Source organism: Lissotriton helveticus, chromosome 1_1, assembly GCF_964261635.1.
Source record: "Lissotriton helveticus chromosome 1_1, aLisHel1.1, whole genome shotgun sequence".
Classification (NCBI taxonomy): domain Eukaryota; kingdom Metazoa; phylum Chordata; class Amphibia; order Caudata; family Salamandridae; genus Lissotriton; species Lissotriton helveticus.
This window is the reverse complement of record NC_136057.1, coordinates 1,817,605,909-1,817,631,223: the sequence shown is the minus strand read 5'-3', so window position 1 is coordinate 1,817,631,223 and position 25,315 is coordinate 1,817,605,909. Positions and strand designations below refer to the sequence as shown.

Below are 25,315 nucleotides of genomic sequence, written 5' to 3'. Positions count from 1 at the left end.
TAAGTAGCTTTTTTTTCTTTACATTTTTTATATTCGCGACGATGTCTCAATACCCATGGGGTAGCCTGTGCTTCATTTAAAAAATAATAGTTCCGAAGGATTCACGGATACAGCGCGACTGCCGCCAAAATGTTTTTAAAAAAAAATGCTTTTTAGGGGGTCAGGCTGTTTCTACCCTGCCCCCTTTTCTTTTTTTAATGTTTTTTTTCTGTAACTCAGTTCAACCAGGTCACTAGATGGTTGCCAACACTTCCTGGTTTGAAGCATTGGCAGGCAATCAGATCTCAGCACGAGATCGGGAGGGGTCTCAGATCCACTGCTTCCCTATAACTTCAAAACTACTGAACGTATTTACACCATTTAACAAAAAGGACGCTTTCTGGGCCAACGGCTACCTTTCTGCTATATTTGGTGTAATTCCGCTCAGCAGATCGTGCTGTAGCTATGTTTAAAGTTTCCTATGGAAATTAACATGGGGAAAATGTGTTTTGGGACCCACCTTTTTTTCTCGCCCCCGTTTCACAGATCGCCCCATAAGTTTCAACACAGCAGCTGCAGTGAGTAGCAAATTAGTTTGAATATTTGATGAGGATCCATCAATCGACTCCAAAGTTATGGGCAAATGAAAAAACGCTCTTCCTATGGAAGCTGCATCCTAACTATAACTACCTACTGGCGACTTCCAGTAGGTACTATAATGTGAAAATGTGATTGCTAAAGTATGTTACACATTTATATTCATAGTAACTTTTTTTTATTTTTTTATTGTCACCTGTTACTACACAGTAACACAAATGTAGGTTAATCCAGAACTTAATGCCACTTTGAATATGGGATGGGATGTTAGTTCTTTTTGACTTTTGGTTCCGATGAGTTTGTGCTAATTTAATTGCCATCATTAATTGAGGGAGATGTGTAGGTGTTACTACTAATTTAATATAAAGGTTGTTCAGATTGATCTTTTATGTGTCACATGAGAACACCATACTGATCTATTTTATTAAACTATGTACATTCCAGTTTGTTAAATTGTGCTTGTTGTATTGTACCAAAAAGTAGGCCTTGAACAACCCATGAGTAAAGAAAAAAACAAATGAGTACTGATTAAACAGCGGATAGATGGTTAGGGCTAAATGTGAATCTAAATGAGTGCCGCATGTAATCCTTGGAAGAAGGACACACTTTTTGCTCACAAGAATTGTCCATATTATGCTATAACTCATTACGTTTATATGTTTGGAATTATCTACTGAAATATGACAATGTGTATCAAAAAAATGTGCATGTTGTCAAAGGAAAGAAGGAAGTCTTCCCAGACACAAAATGCTATGCCTTACAATTCTACAGAGTTGTAAAGAATTTTCAATTCTTTTAATTCTGCTAGAAATTTAAATGAAAAGGCTGCATTTTGGGTTGGAATTAAAGAAAATGAAATATTTTATTTTGTCTAATTGTTTATATGCGATATATTTGCAGACTACACTTTCTGTACTCTGATGTGATTTCAGCTTTTAAAGGTTGAAAGTGACCTAGATTTGTAAAGAACGTTGTAAAAAGGAAACCTTGCTTAACATAAGTTAAAAATGGAATGGAGGAACGATTGTTAGTTTAGCAAAGTTACAACTGTTTTTAAATATCATACTTTTGCTTTGGGTCCTGACTGTGTGTCCTACCCCTCCATCGCTTTTCATTTGAAGTACCCCAACCCTTTTCATTTGAAGTATGATATTCTTGCTATGTGTCACTTCAAGTTTTGACCAGTGAATGGATGGTCCTTCAAGCTTCAGATGTAAAGATTTGACTCATAACACCTATGGTGTAATAATTGTGGTCATGGTTTATGCCAGAACATTATTCCCTACAGAGCATCTGTTGGGGAAGCTATACAAACCACTTTAAAGTGTACTATCTTATGTTTCCTCCCTCCAGGTGTAGTTGATTTAAACATTCCAAAAAACAGGACATGGCGCATGCCTCAGATATTCAAGAAACTGTCCTGGTTACCGGAGGAGGCGGGTACTTTGGTCATCGGTTAGTATAGCTCTGTTTCCAGTTATTTTAAAATGTTTTCAAAATTAGAAGACAGCCTGTTGTGTGACAGTGATTCTGAGTATTTATTGTATTACTCAGCGGTCACACTGACATTGATTTAAGGTACAGAAGTAGGTGCCAAGTTAGAAGCCTGGATAAGTATCCTCGAATGAAAGTCTGATTTCCACTTGCAATTATATAGTGTTTTGTACAGCTAAGGAGCCGGCTGAAGCCATTTCAGTGGACGAGTGGCATGCTACCCTGTACATTTTGGACCCTGAGGTATAGCTCAGTGTGATAAAGTAATGAATAAGCTGGAAACCCAATGACGGTCAGTCATTCCCCAGTACAAGGGCTGTTTGATTCTCCCAGTGATCTAGTGTGCACTGCCCAGCGCATTTGGCAATTCAGTTGTTAGCATCTACACTAGGATCAGATAGAGGAGTAATGGGTGTGTCAATTGTCTATTTTATGTATGTATTGGGAATTGAAATTCACACTATGTAATTTATCAAGGCATAAACTTGAATGCCTCTTTGAAGCTACTCTATGTAGAACATAAAATTGTAGTATGCACTTTGATTCACTACTGATCAAGAAGCTCTTAATCAAGAAATAAAAATAAACACAATGCTTGGATGTTAACCTAGCTGCCCCACAATGGTTAGTTGTTCAACCCATGTCTTCCTCTAGATCTGTTCTATATATTAACAGAACTCGTTACTCAGGTGAAAAACCTATTAAATGAAGACGACCCCCCCCATCTCTCTTCTCAGTTCTACAAAATGATACATTTCACCTCACCCTTTCAGAAAAAGGTCTCTGCTGATTAAGAATCAGTTACACCTCAGGTTTTTAGGTTTCGCCCTGGACGTTGCAACTGCGTAGCAGTTGCTCCGCCCACGGCGAAACCTCATGATCCTACATATGGACTTTGGTTCCGCCTCTGTCTCCCATTGGCTAGCTCCATAAATGGAGGCTAGCCATTGGGAGACAGAGGCTGTCAATCACGCTTTCCCCTGAAAACGCGATTCAGGGGCGTTTCTCGCTCTTTTTTTAAGTCCCGCCCCTTTGTCCTGGGCCGCGCTGTGATTGGCTGCCGGCCGGGACACCCCCGTGACGTCATTCCCCGGGCCGCGCTGTGATTGGCTGGCCGGCCCGGGACCTGTCTTGTGATTAACTCTGCTGTTCCACTCGATCACGCTGTGTGATCTTCCGTTCCTTATCTGCCCAGAGTAGCAGGGTTTGGATGGGCCGGACTCTTACCACGCTCCAGCGCAGGCAATTCGTACTTTCCTCCCCGGCGCCCTCCCCCTTCCCTCGCGGAGCGGTGGGAAGGTCCGGGGCTTGCCAGAATGTGTGGTGCGAACCGACAGGAACACAAAAGTGTTTTTTCATGATTTCCCTTCTAAGCGCCGGATAGAAGCGTGCTGTTGTTGCTGTGTGCAGTGCCTCCTGTACCCCGGGGGCTGGGGCAGAGGGCGTGGCCGGGGCTTGCTGAAAGGGATGGTGCGGGCAGTGCTTTGAATGGAAAACTCTGGAGAGAGGCGCCTGCTGAACGGAGCGGTGGGGGGGCTCCGAGAGGTGCCGGAAGAGGCGCAGTCCCAGGTAGGGGCTCTGATCGCGCGTCACTGACGGTTTGTTATTATTTTGTATGCGCATTGCTCTTTATCCAGGTAGAACATGTGATCAGGTGTGGCTAGGTCGCAGACAAGGTCTGGAATCCTGTCTTCATCTGTTGATCCAATTGTGTGACCTGCAGCAATTCCCTTTCGCGCCCTTTACCTTAAAATTACTTTCTATGCTAAAACAGGCAGTGCTTAGAAACACGTCCGCCTGCTTTGGCATGCTGTAGGAGAGCATTCATTAATTAATATGTACAGTATGCTGCTGCACTAGTGCATTCTAAAAGCTACCAATGACAGTACATCAGCATAGCGCAGAGGCCTGCACTGCGCACACTGTCTGGTAAACTGATACATGTTCTGTACATATAGCGCTTACGTGTGTTAGCTTGTTTCTAAAACTTCTGCCAGATTATAACACCGAGGGATTTGGAGAGGGGGGGGGGGGTTGTTCAGAGTCACACAATCTGTTCTTGGGGCAGCCTGGATTAGAACCGAGCGAGCAGAGTGACCACTAACCCACAAATTCCCGCCAGCAAGTGTCAGATGCACAGTGCTGGTTCGCCACAGACAAGTGCGCCCTTCCTGCTTACGTAACTCTCCCTGAAACAGCTGTCTGGGCTTGTGAGGTTTAAAGGAGGTATTCCGCGTCTGGGAGGTGTGGTGGCTGTCTGAAGATGACAAGACAGCAGGCAGGTGTTTACCTGGACACCTCGGGCTGTGAGACGCCTCTGTCAACCATTCTGTTCACGTTTCTTCGAAAAGCCTGTACACTTTTAAAGTGCTCTGCACTCCTGTCACAGTCCCGTCCCTTCTATAAAGCAGTGCATACACCTTTCTTGAGGACTGCTCATTTTGAAAAGGAGGCTCACATATCAGTGAGTTCTTCAAACTTTTGAAAGAGTTTAGTAAACGTTTTCAAAATATCTGTACGCTTATTAAAGGGATGTTTTTGCTCTTATTCAAAGAGTTTTGTTGGCATAAACTGTTCAGGTCGGTTTTTCTAACAATGATTTGCTCATTTCTGAGACTCGTTTTCACTTTTCAAAGACTTCTTTATACGTTTTCAAAGAGTTCTGCACACTTATTCAAAACTTTTGGTGTCATTTTCAAATAATTCAGCATACTTAAACAGAGTTGTGAACAATTTTTCAAACATTTCAAAGCATTTTTCTGAAAGACTTGTGTGCACCTTTGACATTTCTACCCACCTTTTCAGAATGTTTTACCCAACTTTTCCTCATATTTTCACTTTTGGGAAGAGGTCTGCACCATTTTTTCAGAAGATGCACTTCATTTTTTAAAGTTTAATATTGACCCCCACCCCCACCCCCTCACCTCGAGGGTCAATGAGACTTCTTAACAGAGACCACAAGATTTTTCTACCAACATTTTCAAAATTATCAAAATGTTTTCTTGGACTTTTTTCAACCTATTCTGCACACTTACAAATAATTCTATGAATATTTGAAATAGTTTAGCATCATGTTTAAAACAGTTTACTGTATCTTTTTAAAGTTATGATTTTTTTATCTAGAAGTTCTACAGAATATGTGTGTGTGGGGGGGGCTCTGGGTGTGGCTGGCTCTGGGTGTGTGTGTGTGAGGTAGTAATTGCTGTCTGCTGAGCTCGTCCGTAGGGTACAATAGTTCTCACATTTGTGAGATATTAAGCTATTGGCAATGTAAATAACAATGCCATTTATTTATCTGTTTTCAAAACCAGCACATAAATACAAATTTTGTCATTTACAATGCCAATAGCTCTAACTTCTCCAAAGGCGAAACCGTTGCATTGTAAATGCTTGTTATTTTTATTGTGGATAGCTAATGACATCAATAGTATTAGATACCTCCATTCTAGGAAGTTTGTTTTAATTGAATTAACAAGAAACATCCTAAATTACAACAGTTTAGGTAGGAAAGCACAGTATTGTATCCATTGTGTCTGAGTTACAGTGAGCGAGTGATCACACGACTCACTGGATAAGGAAGTTGCAGGCACACAGAGAATGGATAACAAAAAACACTCCAAAATGCGGCTGAGCAAGGTTCAGCACATCAAATCCCATGTATATGTGAGCAATAAAAGGCTTGTGCAACCACTTCCACAGCTTGCCGCAGTTCTGCTCCACTGGAAACCAGATACGTAATCTTTATACAGAAGAGAAGGTGCACCAAAATAGTCAATTTACTCCAAATGTATAAATAAAGTATCTTTATTGTCGTAGAAAACAAGAATTGGACATCAGCCAATGCGTTTCGTTCCACTGATGGAACTTCATCAGTGCTGAAAACACATATGTAAAAATAAAACGTAAGTCAAACCGAACACAAAAAAGACACAAAACATAAATATTAAAATAATACATACATATTCAGTAACATAAACTGAACAACCCAAGACTAAAGACTTTGACAAGGCATGTATGGGACACCATAAGGTACAAAACAATACTTTATACATTTAAAAAGATGTTTCATTGGTATCACAGTTAACACACAATATATATATTTTTTTTATATACAAACCGTACATTTTTGGTCCCTCAATTATGACCAACATTATGTCTTTTAAAAGTGTACTATACATATATATACATATTTAAATTTGATTAGGAGGACAGTAGATCCCCCAAAACAAAGAAACAAAAGAAAAAGGAGAAGAGGCAGGAATGGAGGGAGACACGTCCAGGCTGGACAAGGTGAAATCGGAAATAACAAGAAATTCTAATTTCCGAAAATCTTAATAGACTTGGGTGTAAAATGTAAATTGTAATGTGATTCGATAACCATCCAAAACCCAAAGAAATCAAGATTCAGGCCATAAATCTCACCTCAAACATTTAAGTAAAGGCAAAGTCTGCCCGCGTAGTCCTAGGACGCGCCCGCGCCGCACGGCCACCAGCTGCTGCGTGCGCTTCCCCCTCCACTGTGCCTCGCTGCCCGACTGCCGCCTCGTGACCACGCCCCCTCCTCCGAGCGGCGTGGTGCGTGATCGGCGCTCCTCTCCTTGTGCCCCTGGTATATTTACTGTATTGCCTAGTAGAATTGTTATTGCCTAATTGTTATTTCTCCCGCTGTATTTGTCATTTATTGCCGTTTCTCCCGCTGTATTTGTTTACTGTGGTTTCTCCCGCTGTTTTTCCTGTTTTGCCGCCCTCCGTCGTCCCTCCCCGCTCCCCGCTTCCCGCCACCACCGCTGACCCCGCCCCTTTTTTCCTTCTGTTCCCTCCCCGCTCCCGCCTCCCAGCTGCTCCGCCCACCCGCGCACTTGGCCATATATGGCGACCGTGCGACGCAGGTGAGTGTGTCCTAATCCTAGGACGCTCCCGCGCCGCACGGCCACCAGCTGCTGCGTGTGCTTCCCCCTCCACTGTGCCTCGCTGCCCGACTGCCGCCTCGTGACCACGCCCCCTCCTCCGAGCGGCGTGGTGCGTGATCGGCGCTCCTCTCCTTGTGCCCCTGGTATATTTACTGTATTGCCTAGTAGAATTGTTATTGCCTAATTGTTATTTCTCCCGCTGTATTTGTCATTTATTGCCGTTTCTCCCGCTGTATTTGTTTACTGTGGTTTCTCCCGCTGTTTTTCCTGTTTTGCCGCCCTCCGTCGTCCCTCCCCGCTCCCCGCTTCCCGCCACCACCGCTGACCCCGCCCCTTTTTTCCTTCTGTTCCCTCCCCGCTCCCGCCTCCCAGCTGCTCCGCCCACCCGCGCACTTCGCCATATATGGCGACCGTGCGAACGCGCAGCGTTGACGCGCAGCGGGCGCGCCGATTGTGCCCCGAAGGCGCGCCAAAGGTAAGCCCGTCTACGCCCGTCCGCGCCTGGACCGCGCCCAGTGCCAGGACCCCTGGCCCCCACCGACGGAAGCCGACCCGACGAACCTACAGCGCCGCCGACCTCATCGCACTCAACACCGGCGCCATCCCGAGATGTCACCGCGCCTCCCCGAGGCACACCCACGGACCCTTCAACTGCCACGCCTGCAAGTTCACCTGCATCCGGACCTACCCTGCACCAGCACTCGCCAAGCCGTACACCAGCAGCAACCACCTCAAGTGCATCCTGCTCAACACCCGCTCCATCCACAGACACGCCGTAGAACTCTGGAACCTCCTCGACACCACCGCCCCTGACGTCGCCTTCCTCACAGAGACCTGGATGAACGCCTCCTCAGCGCCCGACATCGCCATCGCCATCCCAGAGGGCTACAAGATCACACGGAGGGACCGCACCGCCAACCAGACGGGAGGAGGCATTGCCATCATCCACAGAGACACCATCCGCATCACGACCAACACCGACGACACCCTAACCACCGCCGAACACCTGCACTTCCAGATCCACACCGACCCGAAGACCACCCTCAGAGGCACCCTGATCTACCGACCCCCGGGTCCACGCACACGATTCAGCGAGGACATCGCCGACTTCATCAGCCCGCATGCCCTCCCCTCCGCCGACTACATCCTCCTGGGGGACCTCAACTTCCACCTGGAGAACAACAGCGACCGCAACACCATCACCCTGCTCGACAACCTCGCCAACCTCGGACTCAAGCAACTGGTGACCACCCCCACCCACCTCGCCGGACACACACTCGACGCCGTCTTCTCATCCAGCAAAGACGTCACCTTCAGCCACGCAACAGGACTCCACTGGACGGACCACAGCTGCGTCCACTTCACCTTCAAAAGAACGACGATCCACCAACACCAGCAACAGGTTGCCCGAAGAAGCTGGAACAAGATCACAGCCGACCAGCTCACCGCTTCCCTGAGCCAGCACCCTCCCGCCAGCTCAGCGAACCCCAGCCAGGCCGCCGACAACCTCACGAAGTGGATCAGCAACTGCGCGGACGAACTCGCCCCACTGAGAACCCCGCCCAGCAGACCCGGCAGCAGAAAAACCCCATGGTTCACCGACGAACTCAAGAGCTCCAAGAAGAACTGCCGAGCCCTCGAGAAAGTATGGAGAAGGGAACCAACTACGGACAACATGACCACCCTCAAGCTCGCCACCCGGAAACACCACCAACTGATCCGCGCCACCAAGAAAAATACATACAAGGACCGGCTGGACAACAACGCACACAACAGCAAGGAACTCTTCAACATCGTGAAAGAGCTCTCCAACCCCAACGCCGGAAACAATGACATCACCCCGTCGCAAGACCTCTGCAACTCCCTCGCGTCCTACTTCCACAACAAGATCACGGACATACACAACAGCTTCAGCATCCAACCAACGCACGCCACAACCGCAACAACGCCACCCACCACCACCCTCCGCACCTGGACTCCGATCAGCACCGAAGACACCATCCGCACAATGAACTCCATCCACTCCGGATCTCCGACTGACCCCTGCCCTCACCACATCTTCAACAAGGCCGACGCTGTCATCGCACCCCACCTGCGGGACATTATCAACACCTCCTTCGACACCGCCACCTTCCCGGAGAGCTGGAAGCACGCAGAACTCAGCGCTCTTCTCAAGAAACCTACAGCAGACCCCACCGAACTCAAGAATTACCGTCCCATCTCGCTCCTCCCGTTCCCGGCCAAAGTCATCGAGAAGACCGTCAACAAACAGCTGGCCGCCTTCCTCGGGACGAATGGATCCCTCGACCCCTCACAGTCTGGCTTCCGAGCCAACCACAGCACCGAGACCGCCCTCATCGCTGCCACCGATGACATCCGAACCCTGATGGACAACGGAGAAACAGCGGCCCTCATCCTCTTGGACCTCTCCGCGGCCTTCGACACTGTCTGCCACCGCACCCTAGTACAGCGCCTCGGCAACATCGGAATCCAGGAGAAGGCACTGGAATGGATCACCTCCTTCCTCAACGGAAGAACACAGAGAGTCCGCCTACCACCGTACAAGTCAGAGGCCACCGAAGTCATCTGCGGCGTCCCTCAAGGATCCTCGCTGAGCCCCACCCTCTTCAACGTCTACATGAGCCCCCTCGCGGCCATCGCACGCCAACACAACCTCAACATAATCTCCTACGCCGACGACACCCAGCTGATCCTCTCCCTGACCAACGACCCCGCCGCCGCCAGAGCCAACCTGCACGAAGGGATGAGAGATGTAGCCGAATGGATGACGACCAGCCGCCTGAAACTGAACTCGGACAAGACGGAGGTCCTCATCCTGGGCTCCTCGCCCTCCGCCTGGGACGACTCCTGGTGGCCCCCCGCCCTGGGCACCGCACCCAAACCGACGGACCACGCACGCAACCTGGGCTTCATCCTGGACTCCTCCCTCTCCATGACCAGACAAGTCAACGCCGTCTCCTCCTCATGCTTCAACATCCTACGCATGCTACGGAAGATCTTCTGGTGGATCCCCACCGAGACCAGGAAGACTGTCACCCAGGCCCTCGTCACTAGCCGACTGGACTACGGCAACGCCCTCTACGCCGGAACCACCGCCAAGCTCCAGAAGAGACTCCAGCGGATCCAGAACGCCTCAGCCAGACTCATCCTCGACATCCCACGAAACAGCCACATCTCCGGACATCTGAGAGACCTGCACTGGCTCCCCGTCAACAAAAGAATCACCTTCCGTCTCCTCACCCACGCGCACAAAGCCCTACACGACCAAGGCCCGAGCTACCTCAACAACCGAATCAACTTCTACACTCCCAAGCGCCACCTCAGATCAACCAGCCACGCCCTCGCCGCCGTCCCCCGCATCCGAAGAGCGACAACAGGAGGAAGGTCCTTCTCCTACCTGGCCGCCAAGACCTGGAACTCACTCCCGACCGACCTGCGCCTGACCCAAGACCACCTCTCCTTCAGGAAGAAGCTCAAGACCTGGCTGTTCGAGCAGTAACGGCACCCCCCCCCCCCACCTAGCGCCTTGAGACCCTACGGGTGAGTAGTGCGCTCTATAAATGACTTGATTGATTGATTGATTGAAACAAGGGATGTCCTAAACGGTGTAGGTAGAAAACACCGTCTTACCTCAATAGCAGTTTTTATGCAAATGTAAGTTTAACAAATTCGTCCAAACATCCTACAGTAACGGTTACATGTAAAGTGAACAGTATCCTAGTAGGAAGGGGACATATGTTCTAATTACACACACGCAGCACTAATTAAGTCATATTGAGGTAAGACGGCGTTTAAAGATTCCTTGATTTTGTGGTCTTTTGGTGTTTTTTTGGTGCTTAATTACTGGATAGGCACCACCCATCCCCATTTGCAAATGAGGCTAACTGCTTACTATTCTCTTTACCAGATCTCAGGATGTTTTCTACCTATACTGTTTAGGACATCCCTTGTTCGAATACGCGGGCAGACCTTGCCTTTACTTAAATGTATGAGGTGAGATTTATGGCCTGAATCTGTTGATTTCTTTGGGTTTTGGATGGTTATCCAATCACAGTACAATTTACATATTACACCCACGTCTATTAAGATTTTGGGAATTTTGAATTTCTTGTTATTTTCACCTGGTCCTCCTGGACGTGTCTCCCTCCATTCCTGCCTCTTCTCCTCCTTCTTCTTTTTCTTTTGTTTCTTTGTTTTCTTCCCTATCTTTTCTGGGATCCACTGGCCTCCTAATCAAATTATAATATGTATATATGTATAGTGCACTTTTAAAAGACCTAATGTTGGTCATAATTGAGGGACCAAAAATGGGCGGTTTATATAAAAAAAAATATTGTGTGTTAAGTGTTATACCAATGAGACCTCTTTTTAAATGTATAACGTATTGTTTTGTACCTTATGGTGTCCCATATATGCGTTGTCAAAGTATATAGTCTTGGGTGGTTCAGTTTATGTTATTGAATATGTATGTAAGATTTATGTTTTATTTGTGTCTTTTTTTGTGTTTGGCGTGATTTTTTTTTTGTTTTATTATATATGTGTTTAGCCCTGATGAAGTTCTATCTGTGGAACGAAACGCGTTGGCTGATGTTCAATTCTTATTTTCTACGACAATAAAGATACTTTCTGGATACATTTGGAGTAAATTGACTTTATTTTGGTGCACCTTCCCTTCTGTATAAACACAGAGAATGGATGTCAGTGTTTGAAACGGGGGGAATTATTCCCTCGTGCCTTTTACTGATATTTAGCTTTTGTTTTGCAGGTTAGGTGTTGCTCTGAACAAAAAAGGTGTTAACGTGATTCTCTTTGATGTTCGGAAACCAGTCCTTGATTTGCCGGTGGGGATGACCTTTGTTGAAGGAGATGTTCGCTGCCTAGCTGAAGTGGAGAAAGTGCTGGCTGGTGTAAGCTGCGTGTTCCACTCTGCCTCGTATGGGATGTCCGGCAAAGAGCAGCTCAACAGATCTTTAATAGAGGATGTGAATGTGAAAGGTACAGCAAATGTAATCCAAGCATGCATCCGAAGAGGCGTCCCAAGGCTTGTTTACACCAGCACCTACAATGTTGTGTTTGGGGGTCAAGTTATAGAAAATGGGGATGAATCTCTACCTTACCTACCTCTGCACCTCCATCCAGACCACTACTCCCGGACCAAGGCTTTAGCAGAGATGAAAGTTCTTGAAGCCAACAACATGATGCTAGAAGGACAGGATGGCGTGTTACGCACATGTGCTCTTAGACCAGCCGGGATCTACGGGCCTGGGGAACAGAGGCATCTCCCAAGAATAGTCAGTTACCTTGAGAAGGGGCTCTTCAAATTCGTGTATGGAGATCCGAGCAGCCTGGTAGAATTTGTTCATGTTGATAATCTAATTTCAGCTCATATTTTGGCCTCTGAAGCTCTAAAAGAAGAAAAGGACTATGTAGCTGCTGGTCAACCATATTTCATTTCCGATTCTAGGCCTGTGAACAACTTTGAGTTTTTCCGACCTTTAGTGGAAGGCCTGGGTTACACATTTCCCACTTCGCGCTTACCTCTGTCTCTTGTCTATTTCTTTGCTTTCTTAACAGAAATGGTTCACTCTCTTGTGAGTCGTTTTTACAACTTTCAACCAATTCTTACACGCACTGAGGTGTATAAAACTGGGGTCACTCATTACTTCAGCATGGAAAAAGCCAAAAATGAACTAGGTTATCAAGCGCAGCCCTATAGCCTCCAAGAAGTAGTGGAATGGTTTAAACACTTTGGGCATGGGAGGAAGAAACCTGATAATATCCAAAAGAATGTGATTTGGAATATAATGTTTGTAGTACTGTTACTGGTGGCGCTCCTTGCTTGGCTTTTCCAGCAGTTGTAACTTAACCCTACTGATAGTCCGGTGCACTAGTTCAAAGTACTGTAACTTCTTCCAAGAGAGTTAAGATGTGTCAGTGTCCTGAAATGGTTATCCTCTGTCTTGATGTAATGAGTCATAATTACAGAAATTTTATAAACGATTTAAAAAGTTTGATTTTTAAGAACGTTCAATGTTTTCCAAAAGAAATTTTAATGGGTCATTTTAGGCTGACACAATTTAGAGCTACAGCAATACTTAAGTTTACAAATGCAGGATTTATTTGTGAGGTTGTATTTCTTGTCGCCTTTATAACATTCCATTCGTAGTGACACTCGCATGATTGCCTGTTTTCCTAAAATACAATGCACAACTTGCCTGTGCTAAAATAGTGCATGGAGTTGTTATGAAGTATTGTAAATGTTTTCTTGAATGGTGCTTTTAAAAAACCAATGTGGTAATTCAAGAAATGTTTGTGTATTTCTGCGAAATATTTGGTTATCTTATGTGGCTAATACAGGGTCATATTTTTCTCAGGGACCAAATGTGCCATATTGGTCACTATACTAGAAACTTCACAGCAGGTCCTGTTCCCAGTGCAGCCCAGTATGGAGAACTAACGTCTAACCATGTTTGAGTTTATGAACCCTCCCTTTGCAACTTTTTAATGTTGGGAATAAGGGTATGAGACTCGGCAGTCCTGTCTGGGTGTAAGTGCCAGTCCTCGGAGCATGTTCACTCACTTGTCCTGATAGCGCCATGAGTTCTCTGCTTCATGGAGCTTGTAAACTCTCTGACCCTTGACACCGCCAGGACAGAGGTCCGAAAAAATGTAGTCACCTTGATCTAGGTTAGTGTCAGGCTAGGCCTATAAAGTATATTCAATTACTACAACTATTTCAGTAAAATAAAATCTGATTTCTCGGACCAAGTATAAATAACTATGTATATATCAAATATTTTTTCGCAATATAACAGAAAATGGTGCAGTAATATGTCGTTCTAAATACAGTCTGTGCAGATGGACATTATACGTGTTACAAACTGAAAACCCAAACGAATAAAAAAAGATAAACTGATATTTTTTCCCAGACGAATTCAAACAGCCACATTTAATTGACTCAGTAGCAGAGTAATTGATCTGCAAATGCAGAAACCACTGCAACTTTAATTCTTCAACAATGCTGTCCTTCGATGTATGATTTCTTATACCTCAAAATCCGATACTGTGGCCAAAATGATAACGTGGACAGGAGATTTAGCAGATAGATTGTTACTCAAAAGGTGAAGAATTGGGTCTGGAAGATAAACTCAATTTACTTACACACTAGCCCAGAGAGCACACTACCTAATTTAAATTCAACATAAAGCACGTGCATTTTTCTGCAGTATTGTCATTCTTGGTCTTCTAAGCTGTAGTTGTTTCCATGGGCCAAATTTCCCTTGAGACGAACATTTATTACAGCTCAACTAGTCAACTTGAACATTAACAGTTTTTATAAGGGACATTTAGACCTAATAAAGGGTCACATCTTAAGTCTGTATAGAACGCCAAGAAGCACAAGATCGGCTGGCTGCTCCTCATTGGCATGTATAGGTGTAGGAACAGGCGTGGTGGAAGTACATTGAGAACTCCATATTGCTACGTCCTTTACAAAGTCTTCAGGCATACTTGTAGCAGAAACATATTGTGCAATAGCACAAAGCCAGGGTCAGACTGGGACAGAAAATAGGCCAGGGCACCAAAATAAAAGTTCCTCCATTAATTAAATCTAAAGCTAAATAAATGGCCCATGGTTGCAAATTGGGGAAGTTGGAGACGTGTTTTGCGAGGTATGAGACTGCATGGATTTGAGCTTTCTACAGACAATGTATGTTTTATTATTATAGAAACGCAATAAAAACCAGACCACCTGGCCATTAAACAGGCCAAAAAAATGGCCTACACATTGACCTGTAAGAGCAGCCCATCACTGTCTGATTGTCCTACAGGCCATCCGACCCTGGACAAAGTTTACATAGTAGAACATGTAAAGTAATTTTTTTTCCCTGAATACCAAAGCACAGAAATGAAAAGGTAAACAATATGCATATATCCTCATTTTCTCTGTCACAATAAAGAGAAAGGGGTTTCATTTTATGTACTATTTTGCCTTAATCTATTTGTCTCCGTGTTCTGTGAAGGATTCTGATGCATGGTGTGCATATGGTTAGTACTATCCTTCATTATGTATGCCGTGTTTATGACTAGGTGCTCCACACCCTCCAGTGCGGGGAAATAATTTGCCCAGAAATAATTTTAGTCACAGGCTTTGGGTTAAATATTGAAACTATCTCACTGATGGTTTTTCCCGGTTCCAGCTTATGTGAGATAGCCACAGAGCAAACATTGATGGCATTGCCCTTATATGGTGATGCAATCTTTCTGTCAGACCTTCTTTCTATTGGGTGATGTGACGAGCTTTCACCATTGGCGTCTGTGTCATTTTTGCGTATTCCTTGCATCTCATTGTAGTTACTTGCTTCTCTTGGCAGGCCCTCTTATATCCTGACTCACTTTCACCTATGGTGATTTCTGATGCAGAGTGGGAAGTCATCATATAGTATTTAATGTTACAACCTACGAGCCTTTTCTAATACTAAGAAACTTCAGAATGGTTTATTTCTGTGATACAAATCCCCCTCTTTGGATAAAAACTGATTTTAAAATGTTGTGTTCTATGGTCATTGGATGAATCTGTAAAGGTAAGCTTTGGTAACAAAAGATTTAAACTTATCAACTTGCTTTGAGTCTAGTTAATTAACCATTTCAAGTTAGTCTGATTAGTGGAGAAGAAACTGGAAATGAAAAGCAGACATATTTTGTTGGGGCAAACTGCCTGCATATCGGGGAAGTCCTGAATTGCACCTTCCATCTTCCTCTTACTAAAGGATAACCCTGTAGGGGTACAAAATTCTGTTGCTTTTCTGATGTGAATGATGTAGCACCATGATCGGATTTCACTAACCCTCAAGGTTCTACATTGTCTTCCTTTGTCACCACAGATAACATTTGGAAACAATCTACTATGCATAATGCCTTTTGTACTTTTGAAAAACATCTTGGAGGATGTGATGTTTACCCCACAACATTCTTTCTCGCAGAAGTCTAAATAACCACAGGCAGCTAACATTTTTGCCAACTCCTGTGGTGGGGTTCGATAGATTAGAATTCTGCGATGACCTTAGTGCAGGATCACGTCTTGACTTTAGTTTTCCAAAGGATTACACCATTTTCTCAATTCAACTTTGGGTCTTTGTATTGTAAACCTACTGATCTATGCTGCCTGTTACTTTTGTTCCTCTCTTTACTATGCCTTGGTCTGTTTCACTCTGCATGGCTTTCTCTTCTCTCCCTAGGTTTTAACTTGTGTTTTACGACATATTACAGGTGCCATCGAATCTACCGTTTTTAGTTCTGCTTTTAAGAAGTAGCTGATTTGTCCTCGATAACAGGACTTCCAACATCATGCCATCACCAGTTGGACTACAAATACCTTTTTCATGCGGTCAATAATGGAGATATGTAGCTACTGCCACTGTGTTTTCCTGAATATTTTAATCTTAATGACTAAAGTCTAATGTGTTGAGTATTTTTACCACGTGTAATTATTTTTCTTAGAATGTCGACACAACTAAACAAATCAATTATGTTCAAAAACTTGATTAATATGGTCTTACCTACTGCATCATAAGAGGAAAGGGACTGGGGTTGGAATGGAATTAAGTGTCAACTTATTTTCCTTCGTTCTGATTGGCTGCTCTTAGGGCAATAACCACAGTAGGAAGTGTAAATGTGAATTGTACGATTTGTCTCATCATGGGTACTAAACACACTCTTCAAAAGGTCTGTGAAGAAAACATGCGTTGCTTTATTGTAATGACCATTTATATTAATAATTCCCATATTTAAGGTTATTGCTTGTTAACAGGAAAAAAGGACCAGCGTGGATTTGCTGCTGTTTTACATAACACACAATATATATATATATATACCGGCCATCGTGAAGCTTAGTGCGAACATTTGATTGAACATAGTATTATGAAAAGCTTCACAATTTGAGGACATTTGTTGAGATGTGAATCTTTGTTTACATGTAGGGCTCTGCCTTTCAGTACATGAAGCACTGTTATTGGTATGATATGCAACCGTTCTACCTGCGTAACATTCTAACTCATTTATTTCTTTATTTTTAGGTGATAAAACATTGTATATTTATGTGGTCATGGGTAACATAAACAAGTGTCATGAAATCAAATGCTACAATGCAATAAAGTTAATTTTCTAATGTGCTATCACTGGTCTATGTGATGCCGGCTTTCTTTTTGAGACATTTATTTATTTATTTATTTATTGCCATTTATAAAGCGCGACAAAAACCCGGAGGCGTCTTGGCGCTAGTCAATTTGCATAAATTCAGATGGTGTTATTTACTCCAGCAAGTTACCTTCGTTTCATAGGGACTATTGGGAGAACAGCCAAGTCTTAAGTCTTTTCCGAAACTGGATGAGTGTAGAACTTGATCTGATGTCTTGGGGCAGGGTATTCCAAAGTTTTGGGGCAGCGACCAAAAAGCGACGATCGCCCCATGACACTGTTTTAGAGCGGGGAATCACTAGGTGGTTACGATTAGAGGACCGAAGCTGACGAGACGGTTGATATGGGACCAATTGGTCTGTTAAAAAATGTGGGCCTTGCTTATTTAGCGCTTTGTAGACTATACATAGTGACTTAAACTTGATCCTATTCTGGATCGTCAGCCAGTGAAGTTTTTTGATAGTGTCCGAAATGGCCGCAAATCTGGGGATTCCAGAGAGCATGCGTGCTGCCGCATTTTGTATCGACTGCAACTTACTTGTAACCCTAACCTGCGTGTTTAAAAATAAGCCGTTGCAGTAATCCAGTGATGACGGACCAAGGAGCTCACCAAGGTTTTTATGGCGACTGCTGGCAAGAACGGACTGATTTTTTTGATCATACGTAATTTATGGTGGGCTGTGGAGGCAACTTTATTTGCATGATCCATGAAATTTAGGCCGTCATCAAAGGTGACTCCCAAATTTCTGACCTTGGTTACTGGCTTTGTAAGTGCTCCAAATGTGGAAGGCCACCAATGAGATGACCAGTCTGGTGAAAGAGGTCCAAAAATAAGTTTCAGGCAATTTGTTGCCATCCACTCTCCTATCTCCGTCATTCCTTTTTGGAAGCGTTGGGCGACTTCCCCTCCGTCACCCTTAATTGCCAATACCAATTGCGTGTCGTCCGCATATGAGGTTAGGCTCATCCCGTGTGCTTTGATGTCATTAGCAAGGTCCGACACATAGATATTAAATAGTGTCGGACTCAGGGATGAGCCTTGAGGCACCCCACATGGTAAAGAGAGCTTAGCAGATTGGTACGGTCCAAGGGTGACGGCCTGGGTTCTGTCTGTGAGAAACGAGGCGAGCAGGTCTTTTGCTGTAAGGCATATGCCCATCTTTTCGACACGGTCGACCAAGATCTTATGGTCGACCGTGTCAAAAGCGGCTGAAAGGTCCAACAGTACCAGAACTGCTGTCCCACCCTGGTCTCAAATTAATCTCACATCATCGGAGGCTTTAATTAAGGCAGTTTCGGTACCATGATATTTCCGAAATCCGAACTGAGTGTCGTCAAGCAGTCGATGTGTCTCGATGTGCTCCGATAGTTGTTTGTTCATGGCCTTTTCAACCACTTTGGCTAAGAAAGGAAGGCTGGCAATTGGCCGGTAGTTTTTTAGCTCAGTCTTATCAAGACAAGGTTTTTTTAGAAGAAGTTTGAGCAGTGTGGTTTTTAAGGATTTAGGATATATCCCGGAGCTCAAGATGGAATTGCATACTTGTGTGAGGACCGGGATGATCGAGTCCATCACAGGAGGAAGGACCGAGAAAGGACAAGGGTCCAATGTTGATCCTGTTTTAATGGTGGAGACGATATTTAGTGTGTGATCGTTAGTTAGTGGTTTAAAACTAATAAAAGCTGTGGCTGGAAGTGTGTTGGAGAGAGAGGGATTTGCTATGGTGGATTTGAAGGTAGATTTGGAAGTGAAGACTTGGTAGATGTCGTCCACTTTGGCAAAGAAAAAATTAGCCAGTGCATTGCACATAACTTGGGATGGAGGTGGGGTCAAATCAGGAATGTTACCTGAAAGGGATTTGGTGATTTCATAAGCATTCCTTGTGGAAAGAAGTGGGTCACGCCCCCGGGTTTTAAGAAAGGCGTTTCATTTAGTTAGTAGCATTTTATAGCACCACTAGCCGAACTTGCTATTCTCCAGCATTGACTTATCCATAGATTCTGTCATTGACCTGTGAATCCGCAGTAATTTTATATAACAGTAAACAGTAGTAAAATCGCTTTAGGCCCAAGAATAGTGTTTATTTAGTAGCACACCCACCTCATTTGCAACAACCTAAACTTCAGCCAAGGAGGTGGAAGTGCTGAGCTCTGTACTTACCCTAGAGGCCAACATAACTCAGAGCTACATCACATTATGTGTGAGGGAGTCCTTATGAGGTGCTCTGCTCTAAACTGTGTTTTACCTTATTCTGGTTACATGTCATCTTTTTTGTCCTCTCTGGATTTGAGCCAGCCTTAACTTTAGTTTTAATCAAAGTGTGAGTTTCCTAAGGGGATTTGTGAGATTTTTCTCTTCATTACTGGCCCAGGTGGCTGTTGTCTGTCATAAAGTGACACTATGATTGAGAAAGAGAAAATATCTCTCTTCAAGCCCAGCTCAGATTGCGGACAAAGATCTACACTGATGATCCTCCTGATCCGTGTAATTGTCTGGACCCCACTCTAAGAGTTTTTTGTTGCAACATTTACAAGATGCATAAGGACAGAAAAAGGAGGTTAGCTCTCTATGTATTGTAAAATAATAGATATCCAGCTTGTGAAGGAGAGCCCCCTCACCTGATGAAGGTTCAGTGAAAAGTGCTCTCCAAGCACTTCCATGAAGGTGGCGCAAAAAAGTAAGCATGTGGAGTTTTCCAAATTGGAATTTACCTCTGAAGCACCTGCAGCCATACCCTCCAAGGAAAAAACATAGTCTTCCTCAGAAAAGGCATAAAAAAATTGCAGGAAACTCCATGGTTGTTGATGTCTTGTCAGACATTGTCGACAACGAAGGCTCCATTGGCAACTAAGAGGATCCTCTCATCAATGACCATTTCCTCAATAGGCATGTCACCAGCAAGGACAAATGGCAATGTTCTGTCATCAACGAAAAAGAGGATCATGGTGACAGTAGTTACATTGACGACAACATCGTCAACAGTCCCTGTGGTGACCGTCACCGCCCCATCGACAGCATCCTCAAGTTCAACCACCATCATTGGCAGTGACTACAGCAGAACCCACCTCATGCAAAAGTCTCCTTTGACAAAAGACTTTCTTTTTCTGTCTTTAACATTTCCAGATTCATTGATAAAAGTTGGAGGCTGAGGTCCGTGAATAAGAGCAAACTTCTGACAGTCTATTGTCCTCTGCTGTTAGAAGTGCACTTTGTAAGTGAATAAGAGAAAAAGGCCAGCAAAAATTACTACAAGCAGGAGTATTAATGCGAGCTGTGGTCTTTTGCAGGTGAAGGCCAACCAAGAGGTTATTACCAATCTTGCAGGCTACAGCACACCTTCAAGGAGCCACCTATGATGCAGGTATCTGTGGTATTTATGCCCCCTCCTCAACAAATGATGGACATATACTAGAGACTATTTCCTCAGCAACCTCAACCCTAACTGCCAAATGGCCCACTACCTGGCCAGCTGATGCCATCACCACTTCTCTGTGTACCAACACCTCCACTGCCACATCCACCTCAGCTGCAACTGTAGATACCACTTCTTCAGCCTCCATCAGCCCCAACAGCGGCCCTAATACCACACCCTGCCCTAGGGACATCGTAGAACAAGATGCATTCTTGACCCATGTCAGACTTGGAGGAGGCAGGTGAACTATCAATGAATGCCAAGATAATGATGGGCCAAGCGCAATGAAAAGTGGTAAGATTACTTCCTACACAAAGAAGGTGATAAAACGCCTAGTTCACCCAAGATGACATTCCTGACTTTTACACTGTCTTGGAAAGTGCAGCCGAGAGGTTCCAGTGAGTGCTCTTTCCTTGTAACTTGCATTAACAGCCGTAGTACATTTAGTAGTAAAACCTGGAACCATGTTGTCCATGGAATGACATCGCACTGTCCAAGGAATCGGCCTTGCTTCATAATAGTCTTCTCTGAGAGAACAATATCTCAGTGACAGCGCTTGCCGCTAGGCTGTAGTGTTCAGCTGTTGCTGGTTAGCATACCTCCTTGCCCTCTCCATCCCATTGGATGTTTGCTGTAAGTGCACAGAGGTTTGCATAGGGGCCATATGGAAGTGACACACCATTTGGTGTTGTGTTTTTCACTGCCACACCGACTAGGTCATTAAGAAGGGGCTGTACATTGCCAAGAAAGGCACTCTTCATCCACACTTGCTAGGGCAAACAGGCATCATGGATTTACAGGAACAGTCTCTGTTTTTCATTATCCATTTCGGATTCTTGGAAGAAGTTTTTTGGAATAGCCTTATTTGTCACAGGGCCTTGCTGAACCTCATCTTGCTGTGCCTTGTTGTTTGTACCTACAGTTTTAATTGCTCCAGTATTTCAGTCAGGGAAAAATCTTTATTCGGCTAAATAACAGCCATTAAAGAACACATTAAAACACCTTATTTCATAATAATTAGCATAGTACACTTTAACCAACCTAATTAATACGTAAAAAATCTTTTTCTAACAATGTTACGGAGCCGAACTGCAGAGGAGATATACTTATAAATCATTAAACAAGTGAATTCATCATTTAAAAGGAGTAAATGACATAATGCAGGCTGACACTTTCTTATGTTTAAAAATCTTAATGGTTTTAAAAAAATGTGTCTTGGGTTAAGATAAAGTTTACAAAAAAACATCAAATGCAAAGTGCTCTGTGCGGAAATTGAATCACATGGACACAATTCAAATTTAGCATCGCAATATGCATCACGTGGATACGACACTAAAAAATGAGCAATGCCCATCCTAAACCTGATCAAGTAACACATTTTGGCTTGATTAAAATAAAAGGAGAGATGGGATTCAATTCTTGGAGAGCTAGCTAGCAAGGAGTGCTTTACAACCCTATTTTTAACCATCTCTTGCCTATCTCTTATTTGCTTCAAATAGGAGAGAAAATCTCTTTTCAGCTTAGCTTTTGGAGTTGCAGACATGTTTCCAGGTGTGTTGAAACAATCCTGCAGTCCCAACATCACCGGTTGCTCTTGCATATAGGAGAGCCAGGGAATTCTTTTCGCACAGTCCAGTTTCAGATAATATAAGATTATATCCCGATTCAGGGCTGGTTCCTCTTTTACCCAAATGTTATGCCAAAGCATCAGAGGTGCTAGTTGTATATGAAACGATAATGGTATTACACCTAATTCGCTATCGCACATGGTGACATGAGTGCTTTTAGGTAGTGTCAACACACGTTTTAACATCGTTTTCTGCTCTCTGAAGGCCTAAGGCGTTGGTGCAGCCCCAAACTCCGGCGCCGTACAAAGTGACAGCACATGTTCGTGCTTTATAGATATCTATAATGGCGTTTATAGGGCAAGAACCTAGTTTTTTTTGTAAATCTAAAAGTAGCCTCCAGATTTTTGTTGAAGCCTCCAATCCTTGCATCAAATAAATGAGACCAAGAATTCTTTTAATTAAAAAGGATGCCTAAATAGGAAAAGGTTGGCACCTGACATATTTCATTCTTTATATAAAACATTTTTGTTTTTAATGAGGATTTGCCTACTATCATGACGTGATTTTGCAACATTAGTTTTTAGCCCAAGGTCACTCATAAATTCATTAAAACTGGTTAAAAGCCTTTGTAGTCCCACCCCAGTTCTCGACATTAAGACAGTCATCAGTGTATAACAAGGCTGGTAAGGATCTGCGGCCTATTATGGGTGCATCTATAATTTTAGTTCTGTTATGGGTTTCTAATTCATTTATATATAAACAGAACAGGAAGGGAGCGAGTACGCATCCCTGACGAACCCCACAATCCATCGTTATTGGTGAAGTGAGCTCGCCTACCGCTCCATATCGCACTCTCCCTGATGCATTGCAGTTAGATAATGGACAATAGGTGAATCAATGCCCATAAGCAACATTTTCTCCCAGAGTCTCCCCCTCTGCACCCAGTCAAAGGCAGAAGTCCGGTCCATAAACCCAAGGTATAAGGTCCCTGACTTAGCCATAGTATATTTGCCACTGACCAGGTACAGATTAAGGCACTGTTCTACTGTGCCAAGGACTTTCCTAAAACCATATTGGACATCCGAGATCTTCCCATAATCTGTTATCCAGGTCTCCAATCTCTCCAATATTACTCGTCCCATGATCTTACAGGAGCCATCAATTAAAGAGATTGGTCAGTAGCATTTAGGGTCTGACTGGTCTCCCTTTTTATATATAAGGGCTATTATGACCGATTTCCAAGAATCCGGAGGACCCTGGGCCGCATAGCAACTTAATATGTTTGTTAGCAGCGGTAGCCATATGGAGATGTTGCTAAAAATCGATCCGCGGGCATTCCATCCGGCCCGGGAGCTTTATTCTTTACAGTCTGAGAAAGCGCCCTATTTACCTCCTCTATAGTCGTGGTTCCAAAGAAGATGCCACATATTGGAAATCGTCACCCAATATTTCTCAGTACTATTACCATAGAGACCGGCAAAGTGTTTTACCCACATTTCAGGCATGATTGTTACATTAATATTGCCATTTTTTTGTGTCGCGAAAGTACTGTTCATTAACAGTTTGACAGAAGAGCCTGGGATCTTTGCTCTGCGATGCCACGTGTAATTGACTCCATGCTTCTTGCCTGATCTCCATCTTACGTTTCTCCAGCGCGTGCTTGTACTCTGTGCGAGTGCGTCTTACTTCGACCTTATTACGCGGTTTAATTTTTATAATCTTAATTAATTTGTTATGTAACTGAGAACATTCCTTGTTGAACCACCTTTTCATATTCTGTTTTCTAGGCTGGTTCTTAGTAAAAAGCGCCTTATACGATTTAATCATAGCTGGGGCGTTTACATTTTCCTCCAGACTAACCAAGACTTGCCCAAGGTTGCTCTTTATAATCTCCTCCAGAACAAAATCTGTATTGACAGTGGACCATTTCCATGTTAACCCCTTGTTTTTCGGGTGAGACAAGGGTAATATTCTAGCTGGTGTGATTATATCATCAGATGGGACTGCTAGTTTTAATGTTAGTGGGTAATGATCACTAAAATGTATTTTAGGTATGTTAAAAATCACTGATTGTGAATTAAAATCGTCAGACAAAATAATAAAATTATAGCACCTTGGCCTCTTTCCACATATGTTACTGCATCAAAATTTGACAACTCCATAAGATCTAAAGTTAAAAATAATGAGAATTTCGACAACAAAGAATTAAAAATGTTCCCACAGGGGCTATGTTCTAAATGATACTCGCCCACCATATCCCGCGCTAGACGATGACATGCCGCACGTTTGGACAGGGAGCATAATTTACCATTAAAATCACCCCCTCAAAGTACTACAAAGTCCGTTTTTATCTTCTCTATATGCTTCGTTAAGGCAGTTTCCAGTTCCTGTGCAATAGTGATATTTGTGTTGTTAAAATTATTATGATAGAAATTAACGACCACAGGGATCAAGTTTTCCTAAACGAAATGTTAATAATCTGAAAATGCGGAGACTCCAACTGCATTTTCCTAACTCTGCCATTTAATGTTGTTGAAATCAGAGTTAAAAGTCCTCCCTTATCATGACCTTCTGCAGAGGCTCTTTCTGGTGTATGAATAGAATAAAAACCATTGATGTGAGCTGTGTCACGCATCCAAGTTTCCTGTAAGCAGACATGCTATACTTACTAGCAAACTCTACCCAATATTTAATTTCCAGCTTACTTGACAGTCCTGCTATGTTCCAAAAAATACTACCATGTGTAGTTAGTCGGAGTCGTATGATCGCTCTCTAAGCATAGCTACAACACCGGTTTCTGCTGTCAGCGTGTCTGTTAACACATTAGGGTTCCGGGCTGGTAGTACATCAGGACATGCTGGCAGAAGCTCTGATATACCCTCATAAGGAGAATTAACAGGTCCAGGAGCTATGGGATGTGTCAAATCAGACAAACCATCCTGATCAGGGTAGCAAAATTCGCTTGAGGTTTTGATGTTAAAAGATAGTGGTGGGGTAGCTATTGGTGCATGATAGCTAGCTCTATACATTTCTAGAAAAGTGTATGGTGAGGTTAAATTTTCAGCACCAACCTCCCTCAACGGCTGATAGTTCAGCCATTCAACTTGATCTAAGTGAGAAAAGTAATTAAAAGTTGGGATGG

The 25,315-nt window shown here is 43.8% G+C and overlaps 1 protein-coding gene across 1 annotated transcript in view; it reads left to right on the top strand.

Annotated features, from left to right (window-relative positions):
* Nucleotides 1-17,170, top strand: part of LOC144753219 (short-chain dehydrogenase/reductase family 42E member 1-like) — an 85,720-nt gene extending 68,550 nt beyond the window's left edge. The window contains exons 3-4 of the mRNA XM_078640983.1: nt 1,930-2,031; nt 11,767-17,170. Of these exons, the coding sequence (XP_078497109.1) occupies nt 1,964-2,031; nt 11,767-12,862 (1,164 nt within the window). The 5' untranslated portion in view covers nt 1,930-1,963 and the 3' untranslated portion in view covers nt 12,863-17,170. The remainder of the gene's footprint in view (nt 1-1,929; nt 2,032-11,766) is intronic.
* Nucleotides 17,171-25,315: the final 8,145 nt, after the last annotated feature.